Genomic DNA, 11,586 nt, shown 5'->3' on the forward strand with positions numbered 1-11,586 from the left:
TCCACCATCCCCGTCATCAGGCACGAAGATGCAGCTACGACGCCCACCCTCATGATGTTCTTCCAAAGCCATGAAAACACCTTGAACATTAGAGCATCTCTATATAGTGAAGCCTCAGTCCCCTTCCCGATGGCCTATATAAAACCCTTTCCTCCTATCCTTCATGCCATCCTCTAGGGCTCTACAAAACTACCATGCAGTGGCTAACTCGAACCTTATACTTTTCATAAATTTCCACCCTCTTTCGGTAAGGATCAACCAATGTCCCTCCCTTGATACCTCAAAAGATTTCAGTTCTACCACAACAATTTTCAAAGGAGCCATCTTCTTCCCAACCAACCAAAGAACTAGCATATCAGAAACTTAATCTAACATTTCTAACATACTAGTAATGGCCAGTTGGTGATTCTCCAGTTGCCTCCAAATCATTTCTTGCTACTTTTGTGACCCATCTTGTTGAACCTTTAAAGCTCCACACATACCTTCTGTCATCATAGGATCGACTATTGTTGATACCACATGTAAGGTTCTTGCAAGAACTTTCTGAAACACAACCCAGTATGCACACACATAACACAGAACCAAGAAACTCACAGAAAGAATGAAACCCAAGATATCGATGAACAAGATTCCATTGTAAATCTTGCAAAAAATTTTTGAGGAATTCTCAACCTCCAAAAACTAAAACTTCTACAAAATTGTTCGAATGATCATCTCTGCTTATAAACCCGGAGACTGAAGTGAGAAATATCAAAACACAATGTTTGAACCCAAACATAGACTACAAACAATTAAACGCAACTACACGAATTGCAAACAACTACAAAATGCGCCATTTCATTAAAACCCTTCACCAAAACACAACAGCTAATACGCTAAACGTCTTCCTTCCTTTTCTTCAAAACTCCCTGTTTCATTAACTCTTTCATACAGTTGTTTCCGTTACTCTTCATCTACACAGCACCTCAGCACCATCCAGCAACCTTCCTTCTCCACCTCTTCAAGCCCTTGCCCAAGGCAACCGTGACAGTGTGTGAACTCCAACACATTCATGGGTATTATACAAGTCATACATGATACATAGGTATGCAGTGCACGCATTATAAAACAGAAATTCCGATAATTCTCATTTGAAGGGAAGCACAATTGGATCTAAACGCATATTCAACATCACATTCCAAAAGATAGAAAACGGAAGAAGAAAGGTACAATACAACAATATTGTAGCATTGAACTCATTTTGGACCGAGATTTGTTCTACTGGTAACAGGGAAAGGAGGCAATCGGAGCACAGCTTCCTCATTCTCCAATGGGTCCGATCTCAGAATCTAAAAAAAAAAAATAGTGGAAATTGAAATCTATGTAAGTTACCATTAAATCGACAAAATGAACAACTTATCCTCTAAGCGATAAACACACACAACAGGAAAACCTACTATCAAATAAAACTGCACGCGTCAAGAAAATAAATATAAATATATATACAGAGAGAGAGAGAGTACTGGATCCTGGAGGACAGGTTTGGTGTCATCTTGAGCAGGTCTGAAAGGGGGTTTTGGTTTGTGAGGTTGCCCCGAACTGCTATGGATATTGTTATTGTTATTGTTATTGTTGGTTCCGGTGGTTGTTGATTTGATCGAAATCTCCGAAACATTCATTGTTGCAACACTCTCTCACACAGAGTCAGGGGAAATGAGTGGCGGCCCAAGCGTAAGTTCACCCAAGACACGGGCTTAAGATTTAAAAAGTGATGAACCTGGTTTGTTTTCGTAATTATTTTCCCATCATCTTATTTTATTTTATTTTATTTTATTATTATAATTTTTTAAATTTTTATATAAAATAAAATAAATAATTCAATTTTTTCAACTCTTAAAATAAAAATAATATTAAAAATATATATTCTAATAATATTTTGTTCAACTTTTTACTTTTATCTCATTTCATTTCATATGGAAAAACAAACATTATGTTTTGAGAAGTGCATTTTTTCATGTATTTTTAAATATTCTTAAATATTTTTTTGAAAAAAAAATAAAACATCATTAAAAAAATATTTCTTTAATTATTAAATAAATAAATTAAAAGAAACAGTGAGGACACGTTGTCAGACCCGTAGCATTTTCCTTACTCTTTAGGACAGAAAAGAAACCAACCAATAATCTGTTTTGAAAGAAGTTAATTTTAAGGTGGACAAATTTTATGCACTTACTTTGAAAATATTAGACTCTATTATCAAAATGCGAGTTGTTTAATGCGTATCAAATCTTTCAAAAAAAGTACAAATTTTAAAAATGTATAAATCACTTCAAAAGATCTAATATAGAATATATTTTACCAATGACTAATCATAATAGAACTTTTGCAAAATCTAAATCTAAAACAACTTTTGCAAGAGTATGAGCTGCATAATTTGACTCACGTTCTATATGGTGCTTAGTTTGGATTGGGAGATGCAACAATATGGTTTTATATGAAAGATAAAAGTTAAATAAAATATTATTATTATTATTTTGAATTTGAAAAAGTTAAATTAGAATTTGAAAAAAGTTAAATTATTTATTATATTTTATGTGAAAATTTAAAAAAATCATAATGATGATATAAGATGAGATGAAATGAGGTGAGATCACATTCCAATCCAAATCAGAGATCTCCAACATTAAAATAGAGAAAACAATCTACGAGTGTAATACCCCCAACTTCCTCTTAGAATTTAATAGAGATCGAGACATCAGAAAATGCACTTACACATTTCCATTTCCATCGTTGGTGACAAATACGGTAGATGTTTGAAAACCATGATAGTACAAACCCACACGTAATCCCTTAAATTGGAAAAAAGGGCAAGTTTACGAGTCGTGGTATAAACGTTGTAGTCCCACCTTCATCTCTGAACTGAAGCTGACAAAATGAAGGTGATGAGGCATAGGCATAGCACTAATGTTTCCTTTAAAGAGAGCTATGTATATTATTGAATCTGTGAACAAGGAGGTGTCATGACTTTTATATTTATGTCTTTAGTTTTCCTGATATTTTTAATCCCAAGTTTCCAACATGGAATATGATAACATGTTAGACTTAACCATAACTCCAAAGGACTGGCCCAAGTGGTAAAAGTTTTGGTCTTGGGGGTATCACTCTCTTCAACGTCCAAGATTTAACATCTCATAAGTATAAACAATCATTTGCCCCTCATTTAAACTGAAAAGCCAATAATTTAACCAGTTCCTTGTAAGAAAATTTTTTATGATACATTATACGAGATTGAAATTTAATCTACAGGAGTGGGTCTAAAAGGCCCTACCTTAGAGATATTTCCATATATATATATATATATGTTAGAGCATACATTGTTAAACTCTTATCTTCTATGCATAAGGGCACATGACCCGACATTCTTACTAGCCAAATGCACGTGCCTAAAATATTTGGACTAATAGAGGGGCCTCGATCCCAACTTCTCTCGGTTAACAGCCTAACATACAACTATTGGAGTGCTAATCAGTAATCACCCTTATAATACTAATACATTCTTTAAAGAATTCAAGACGTATATATTTGGACTAATAGTAAACACTGCGAACTAAAGAGCCTCGTATGGGTTTTATCAAATAGACAGTGCTGTATTTGCCGATGAAGTGTACGACACTTTGTACACATTGTGTTAAAGAATTTTTATTTTTTTTTTTTTTTTCTATATTTACAACGTATATTTTTGTATATTTTAAAAAAAGATACAAAATAAATAAAAAAGACAATCTTGTTTAAAATGAAAGTATCTGAAAAATTCTACTAATAATATACACCATTTTCTCGGCTCTATATTTTCTGCCCGCTATTTGGTAACCAAGAAAGCAAAAGATCGAACAAGAAATAACCAAATATCTGCAAATCACTGCGACACAAATTTAAATTTCCTCCCAATTAGAAAATCATTCTAAACTTTTCAACAAGCCTAACCATGGAAACCAAACAAACCAAGATCAATTTCAATTTCAATAATAAAAAAATTCAAAAAAAGGGGCAAAACTTACCGTTGGGAATGAAAAAGAACTGAAAGTAGTCCTTTGGCAAGATAATGGAAAGCAAACATCAACATACAGAGCTCATAATTTAAGCCATATTTTAAGCCATATCCGGAGCCATTGACATGACAGAACTTGATTTGTAAGAATTTTAAATTTTAAATTTTTCTTACAAATCAAGTCTTATCATGTTAATAGCATGGAAGATGTGCTTAATGCACACAGGCTTACAAATATAACTTTTCATTCCGGAAAAAATAATTCAACTTATTATCCTCACATGCCTTATACACTACAGATAAGTAAACAACTCAATTAATTTAACAAGAATAAAATTAAATTAAATATATAAAAAAATATGTAAAGTGTATGGTGTGGAATGATGAGTAACATTTCTCATCCGGAAAAGCCAATCTTATTTACTGACCATACATTTTCCAAGAAAATCAAATGAGTTTTCCTCAGTTTCCATCAAATCCGAATAAAAATAAAACGTATACGCAAGTTTGTGAAGTTTCCAATTCTGACCATAAGAAATTGAGATTTCTTTCGGGATGGCTTTTACATCATTATTGCCACTCTCAATCGTGCGTATAACAACATGACACTATATGCACCAACGGGGGTTCTAATCCATTTTCCACGGGCGCTTTAAGAGAAACAATTAGAGAATTTGGGTTTAGGAAGGGGTCACAAGTATTTAGCAGGGCAGTGCAGAAGGCATTAGCAGTGCAAATCCGCACCCTACTTTCCAAGTAAATGACGAGCACGTCGACTAGCATCTTTTACACGTGTGCCTATCACATCAACATCATCATAGAAATGATCCAAAGCCTTGTTCTGACTGCAAGAATCATGAGTAATGTAATTAAGGAATAAATTTACAGTTTCAAGAACTTGGCAACCTCGCTTTGTTCAGAAGGTTGGAAGGGGAGAGTGAGAGAGGAAAAGGGGAATGCAGGATGTATAAAAATGGCAAAACATCAAATAGACAAAGGAAACTTAGGGGACTTCCATGTGATTGAATCAACACGACCAACCTCTCAATTTCCGAGCCCATGTCAATAGCCATTTCCTTCAGCTTTCCCAATAGATTACTTAGATCAGACAGCGCATCATCTTGCTTTGCCTTTTCCACCTGCTAACACAAATGAATGAAATTGAATGACAGATATACTTCACTGGAGAGCTAGAAAACGTCAATACACAGAACCTAACAGAGTTTGGAGGCAGAGGTTTCCAATTCATGAATAAACATTATGAACAAAGACGTCTTAAAAGAAAAGAAAAAGGTTCTTTTCTTTGTTTCTTTTGGAGAAAGAAATGGTGAGGTAAAGGAGGTAAATTACAAAAAGTTGAAAAAACTATAGATGGGAGTTTATTAAGGGTTCAAGCTCAAGCCCAGGATATTAAAACCCAGATTTGCATGGCAAGCCCAGAAGCTTCTTCAGAAAGGGTTAAAAAAGTCAAAAATAAAGCAAACAAACCATAATCTGAGCATGGTTTGCATCAAAATTATTTTGATTGTAGCTTGCTAGGAATCAAATTGAATTGGCCAAAACAATAAACAAAAAGGGAAGGGGAAAGCAAAATTTGGGTTGGCTCAGTTTGTTTAATCAGATTGGACGGCTGTTGGTCTGGTTTGAATAAAATTAGAAACTGAACAAATACCCTACGCATAATAATGAAACCCATTTTGAGCATGTCTTATATTTCAAATAATACATACATGTTGCTTCGTATTTTTTATAGGTATATGAAATTTTATTAATAGGAATGAAGGAATAGGTATAACTCAAGTACATGGGATGTATTCAAGAGAAAACATTTGGTCAAAAGCTATAAATAGATACAAGAAATTGATGAAAGCTTGATCCATTGAAGTCTATTGCAATTTCCCACAGAAATAAAGTATTGAACAAATAACATCTAAGTTCGTCCATTGAGCGTTCCTTGTCTTCAAAGTTCCGTTTGTGGCCCAATAGAATGAACAGACAACGAATTTCCCTTTCCTAGAGGGAAACCCAAAACATGTTGCTTTCATATTTTATGGCGTATGAATTTAATTAAAGCAAATAGATGACCCCTCAAAACCCAATCTGGACTAACTCCGTCAAGTGCATGGATAAACCCTCAAAGCAATGTTGTTTCATGCTTTCTTAAAAATAACAAAGAGCTTATTGCTTGATTATGAAAAGACGAACATACCTCAACTTTCTGAAGTGCATTTATGGGTTCAGCAGATGGGTTTAGTGTGTTTGACGATCCCTTGGCTGTATTCAATCCTAACCTTTCCTTCTGCTCCAAGTGGTTGAGGTGACTCCGGGATGAATCATCTGTATAACCAAAAAAAAACAAACATAAAAAGCAAACAAAGCAAAAGATGATAATGAAAAAGGGCAGACAGCAAAGAGTTGCAAGGCAGAGATGGTTCGGTCATTGCCAGTCTTCTTTGATCATTTTCCAAAACCAATATAATTTTTATTTGTTTTTTCAGGGGAGGGGGGAGGGGAATGAGTCATGGCATGTATAGAATAGAAAGAAAATTAGAATAGAAAGAAAATTAACTTCCTATGATAACAGGGCCACTTATTGGGCGTGTCTTCTTTGGCTTCCAAGTCCTAGAGAACATGCCTCCGAGACTTCCAAGAAGCTTCTCACCCTGAAATCAGCAAATAATAATGAAATGAAACTGTTTCTGTAAATTAAGAATATCAATAAAGAAAATCCCAAGACAATAACATAAAAGTCGAGAGGACCATAGTTGGCATTAAAGGACTGAAATGTGAAAAGAATCAATATTTCCTACGTCAAGACTCCCATGAAGAATATACTTGTACTAACCCGGATTGTGTATAGCAAGGTGGTAAATGAGATTCCAAATTGCTTGAAAGAGATAAGTACTTACACTCTATAATATTTCCAAATGGCTCTAATTTTAACATGACTAATCCTTTTAGAATATAGGCTGATATGTGGCTTGGAATGTTACAATATAGGCAGATGTAGGCTATTTGTTGTTGATTAATCTATTCATGGTAAGTTTTTTGCGGTAAGTACTTCTGCAATTCCATGAAGATGTGAAATTAATCTATGACGAGAAACTCCATAAAAAAGTGCAAGGAATTCTGACGATTCATGTATATCAAACAAGAGTACAATAGGAAGACGGCAAAAAGCAATATCAGTATATGAAACTGATGAAAGTGATCGATCCCTCCCTTCCTCAAGCATAAAATGAACATGGCAAATATAATAGAAAACCTGCAGGTGACATTTGATGAAAAATACATTAGAAATCAAAAGATTAACTTTTCTTGTTCTTATCTTAAAAAATACCAAATCTATGAAGACTGAAGAGATACGATTAGAGAAAAACTTTATTCACAAAAGGATCTCACAAAAATAAACTTACAAATTAACATGGTTTGATGTAGTATGTTAGATTGAAAGTTCTTTTTATTACAAAGTAGATTTGATGTAACACAAGCAATGTCAGTTTGTAAGTTTACATTTGTGAGATTCTTTGTGGATTTAACACTTCTCATATATTCTGTCTGCTTCATGTTAATTCCTGCAAAAATAATATAACACGAGAAACTCCACAAAATGAAGTGTAAGGAATCCTGACGATGTATTTTATTTAAAACAAGAGTACAATAGGAAAACAGGATTCAAAAAGGAATATCAATATATGAAAATCAGATCCATCAAGTGATCTCCCCCCCCCCCCCTCTCTCTCTCTCTCTCTCAAGAGAGAGAAAAGTGGGAGTAATAATTGCTCAAATAAATAGCAACAAAGAATGAGAAGATTCCTCCAAAAAGCATAACATGCATCACAACAAATATAATAGAAATCCTACAGGTGACATTTGATGACAACTACATAAGAAATTCAAAAGATCACCTACTCTTTACTCTTATCTTATAAAATACCGAGTCTATGAAGATATATTTAGTCCGCTTCTGGTTAAAATATTTATCTTTGACTCTTGGAGCATGGGCTATTTTATTAAGGTCATATCTATACTCACTGGTTGATGGAGGAACAGCAAAATGAATCAGCACATTGACATAGTGGTGGCATTTGAAGATGGTGGTGCAGGAAGACAGTGCAGCAGAGAACTAGTGGTGGTAATAATGATAGGGTGATTGTACATATCTGGACATAGGATTTGCAGAGCAGCAGGTTTTAGATCTGTTGTGCTCATCTTGATTAGTTTTCCTCGTCACCATTGCTCATTGTTTCCATCCAGGTGGCAACAGTTAGAAAGCTTAGTGAAGTGTTGTATATTAGGTTTATTGGATAGGAGTGGTGCCAAAAATTATAAAGCTACGACTCCTTTGGGTCTCAAACTGGAGACAGGGACAGGATTGAGCACTAAATAAAAAGAGATTTTCCCAATGCAGAGACATTACAAATCAAATTTCTAAAGCATGCAGCTGACATCCAAAATCGAAATCTGCATATTATTATAGAGAGTGAGCAATATCAAAGACAACCATGTGATCCTCACATATTAGAAACTTATACTTTGACAAACACGAAACATATCACTTTAATTTGCCTTTACTTCTATAAACTAATTTCTTATAGTAGATATTCTGATATGCAAACGAGCCATACCCGACTAAGATCGTGATCAATGTTAGCAGCACCCATGTGGGTCCGGGTGAGTTGCTCACCCTGCTGGTGCAGGGTGACCAAAGTTTTGGTAGCATTGTCTCTTATGTCCTCTGCTATCTTCACGCAACCTTTGACTGCTGTCGTAGTCTCCTCAGCCTTGTACACGGCATAGTTCTCCAGCTCTTGCACAGATTGGTTCTCCAAACCACCAGAGTCGTGGAAAGCATTGTTGTACCTGTTTCTCCCTGCTGAAGTAAGTGCATACGAAGATGAACAAGAGGAGGCTGTTTTCTGCTCTTTATCATCAAAAGGGTTGGCTCCAAAGTTTGGTGTAACTAGGGCATGCTCAGAAGAAGTCCTCGAGGAATTGTGTTTTCGCTTATTATCCAACTCATCATCATGGTCAAAAGGGTTCAAGCTAGAGGGAATAGAATTTCCAGGATCAACTGAGTTATGTTTAGCAATCTTCATGGGAGATTTCTTTAAACCAAACATTTTGCAATGAAAAATATGCAGAATTCAGTCAAAAAAAAGTTGATGGAGTACGAGCTCTTGCATATAAAACACCGATACTATTGAATTGTACAGAAATTAACAACGATCCTGCAAAGGAAAACAAGAACAATACGTGAGATTGCACCACTGGTTACAATGAGAAAATCGATAGCCAACAAGCCAAATTCAAAGAGCATTTAGGATCAAATTACAAAGTCTTCGAGACTTAAAAAAAGCTTACAAAGTAAAATTGTAAAGAATAATCCAAAGCCATCAGAATTGAAATATTCAAAGAGAGAGGAATAAAAAAAAAAAAAAACACCCAAGAGCAATCTAACCAAGGCAGTTCATTGCTATAAATAGGTAACCATTAAAGGGGGGAAAAATTACTACGAGGTTGACCATAGCCTACCTGAAATTCCAAAAGCAAAGAGGTGAGGTGACACTTTGGCGAGAAACGAAATAGATCAAAAGGTATAAAAGTTCAAACAATATACGTATTATCTTTCGGTTAAAAATTAATAAAAAATATTTAAAAGAATCAACATACTCGAATATTCTGCCAGGTTGCGAAAAAAATACAGGAAAAGTCGTGAATCTAAAATTATTGATCGTTCGAGGATACAGAAAACCAGAACGAGGATCTCAAGACAGCGGTTTCACTCGGTTGACTTATATAAAATTTCTCTAACACCAATAAAACAGTAGAAAAGTCGTTTTCTTTTCCTTTTCCTTCCTGTTTTCTCACCAACCAAAAAGTGAATTAGGACAAAAATATATCAAAAAGTGAACCCATGTACGATATTACAAAAAGTACCCGAAAGTTTAAGGACAAGTCCACAGAAGGATTATCAAGCACATGCTAGTAAAAGGGAACATGGGTTTCGGCTTTATAGCCCGTAAGAAACTAGAAAACGAAAGAAAATGAAAGTAGTATTGATGTTACTAAAAATAAATCAAGAGAAGCCAAGATTAAAAAAGAAAATAGAGTAAATCCATCAAAACCCAGAAAAAGAATCCATCGTTTAAACGCATCAATAATTATGATCCGTGGGTAACTCGATCTGGGTACCTCAAAGGCTCCACCAAATGAGGGACAATATCCTGCACGAGTGGAGTGCAGGCAATATATTCGAAGACGGCTTCAAGCCTTCAAATGAAGACATAGCAAAGGCTGCGGCAAGCACACATAAATTGCATCAGCAAAGTCTTGGGGGGCCCCATCTTTTCCCCCCTAGAAAACTAGCAAGAACGGAAACGGGAGGCCCTTTTCCGGCCACGATATATCCGTCCTCTATGAATAAAGATCCCGTTGCTGTCTTTTTCTTGGACGGAATTTTCCTTAAAAAGTGTATCTTCTCTATCAGCTTGGACGTTAACACCGATACGTTAAATATTAATTTATAATCCCGCCTTGGACGCAAACCAACCGATTCGACAGAATTCGAATAGGGTTTATCGAGCTCTATTAGTATATACGAACTCGAATTCAGTTGAGCTCGAGAAAATTTGAAGACTTCTATCGAACTTGGCTTACCTGATATATATATTAAGGTGAACTCGATTCAAATTCGCATAGAACAAATAAACGAGATCTCAAGCTGGAGTAATTTGAGCATGAGTTAATCATATTGAAATACTATTATTTATTTAAATTTAATTTAATTAAAATTTTGATAACAAATATTAAATTGAACTCTCTTATTCAATCTAATTTCTTATTCAAGAATTAAATTGAAATACTACAATATAATTACAAATAGGTATATAATTCCAACTTCTACGATATTATGTCTTACTATATAATTTACAAAGAGATAAATTTTGAAGGAAAAGAAGTGAAAAAGATGGTTTTACGTCTTTGAAATTGGACGTAAGTAAGATTTATAACAGAATTGAATGGTGTTTTCTTAAGGAAGTGATGAAACATATGGGTTTTAGTGCAAAATAGATGCAATTGGTGATTCTTTGTGTCAAGTTAGTTTTATTTTCAATTCTTGTGAATGGAGAGCCTAAAGGACCTGTCTTCCCAACTCGTGGATTGAGACAAGAGGATCTTATTTTACCCTATCTTTTTCTGCTATGCACTAAAGATTTCATATCTTTGTTAGATCAGGCTAATACACATCAACAAATAAAAGGAATTCGGATATGTAGAGGGGATCCAAACCTAAATGATAGTGTTTTTTTCTATAGAGCAAATTTGCAAACCTGTTTAACTCTGCAACATAAGCTTGACATCTATGAGAAAGCATCAGGCTAGAAAATAAATCATGAAAAAACTTCAGTGGTGTTTAATCACAATGTTTCAACATCTTAAAGGGTGGAAATTATGTAGTTCTGGGGTGTTCAACAATACCAGCAATATGACAAGTATTTGGGTTTGCCACCTATTGTTGGAAGAGGCAAATATCAAGCTTTCTCAGTTTTGAAGCA

The 11,586-nt window shown here is 34.7% G+C and overlaps 2 protein-coding genes across 6 annotated transcripts; both read right to left on the bottom strand.

The window, feature by feature from the left end:
- Positions 1-1,103: 1,103 nt before the first annotated feature.
- On the bottom strand, positions 1,104-1,741 carry LOC122289121. Its single transcript, XM_043096072.1, has 2 exons — positions 1,503-1,741; positions 1,104-1,328 (listed from the first exon to the last, which is right to left on the bottom strand). Exons 1-2 carry the CDS (start codon positions 1,656-1,658, stop codon positions 1,236-1,238), a joined length of 249 nt encoding a protein of 82 aa, XP_042952006.1. The 5' UTR covers positions 1,659-1,741; the 3' UTR covers positions 1,104-1,235.
- A 2,657-nt stretch (positions 1,742-4,398) lies between these two features.
- LOC122290269 (SNAP25 homologous protein SNAP33-like) lies at positions 4,399-10,745 on the bottom strand. Of its 5 annotated transcripts, XM_043097894.1 has the most exons (7): positions 9,701-10,204; positions 9,541-9,562; positions 8,656-9,258; positions 6,597-6,690; positions 6,237-6,364; positions 5,069-5,169; positions 4,399-4,872 (listed from the first exon to the last, which is right to left on the bottom strand). In XM_043097894.1, exons 3-7 carry the CDS (start codon positions 9,148-9,150, stop codon positions 4,773-4,775), a joined length of 918 nt encoding a protein of 305 aa, XP_042953828.1. In that variant the 5' UTR covers positions 9,151-9,258; positions 9,541-9,562; positions 9,701-10,204; the 3' UTR covers positions 4,399-4,772. The 5 variants fall into 5 exon arrangements, with proteins under 5 accessions (XP_042953828.1, XP_042953825.1, XP_042953829.1 ...); XM_043097891.1 differs by lacking the exons at positions 9,541-9,562; positions 9,701-10,204 and adding an exon at positions 10,223-10,745; XM_043097895.1 differs by lacking the exons at positions 9,541-9,562; positions 9,701-10,204 and adding an exon at positions 10,223-10,741 and having other exon boundaries at positions 5,069-5,166.
- Between the last annotated feature and the right edge of the window lie 841 nt (positions 10,746-11,586).

The sequence above is a fragment of the Carya illinoinensis genome, chromosome 12, assembly GCF_018687715.1.
Source record: "Carya illinoinensis cultivar Pawnee chromosome 12, C.illinoinensisPawnee_v1, whole genome shotgun sequence".
Taxonomy (NCBI): Eukaryota; Viridiplantae; Streptophyta; class Magnoliopsida; order Fagales; family Juglandaceae; genus Carya; species Carya illinoinensis.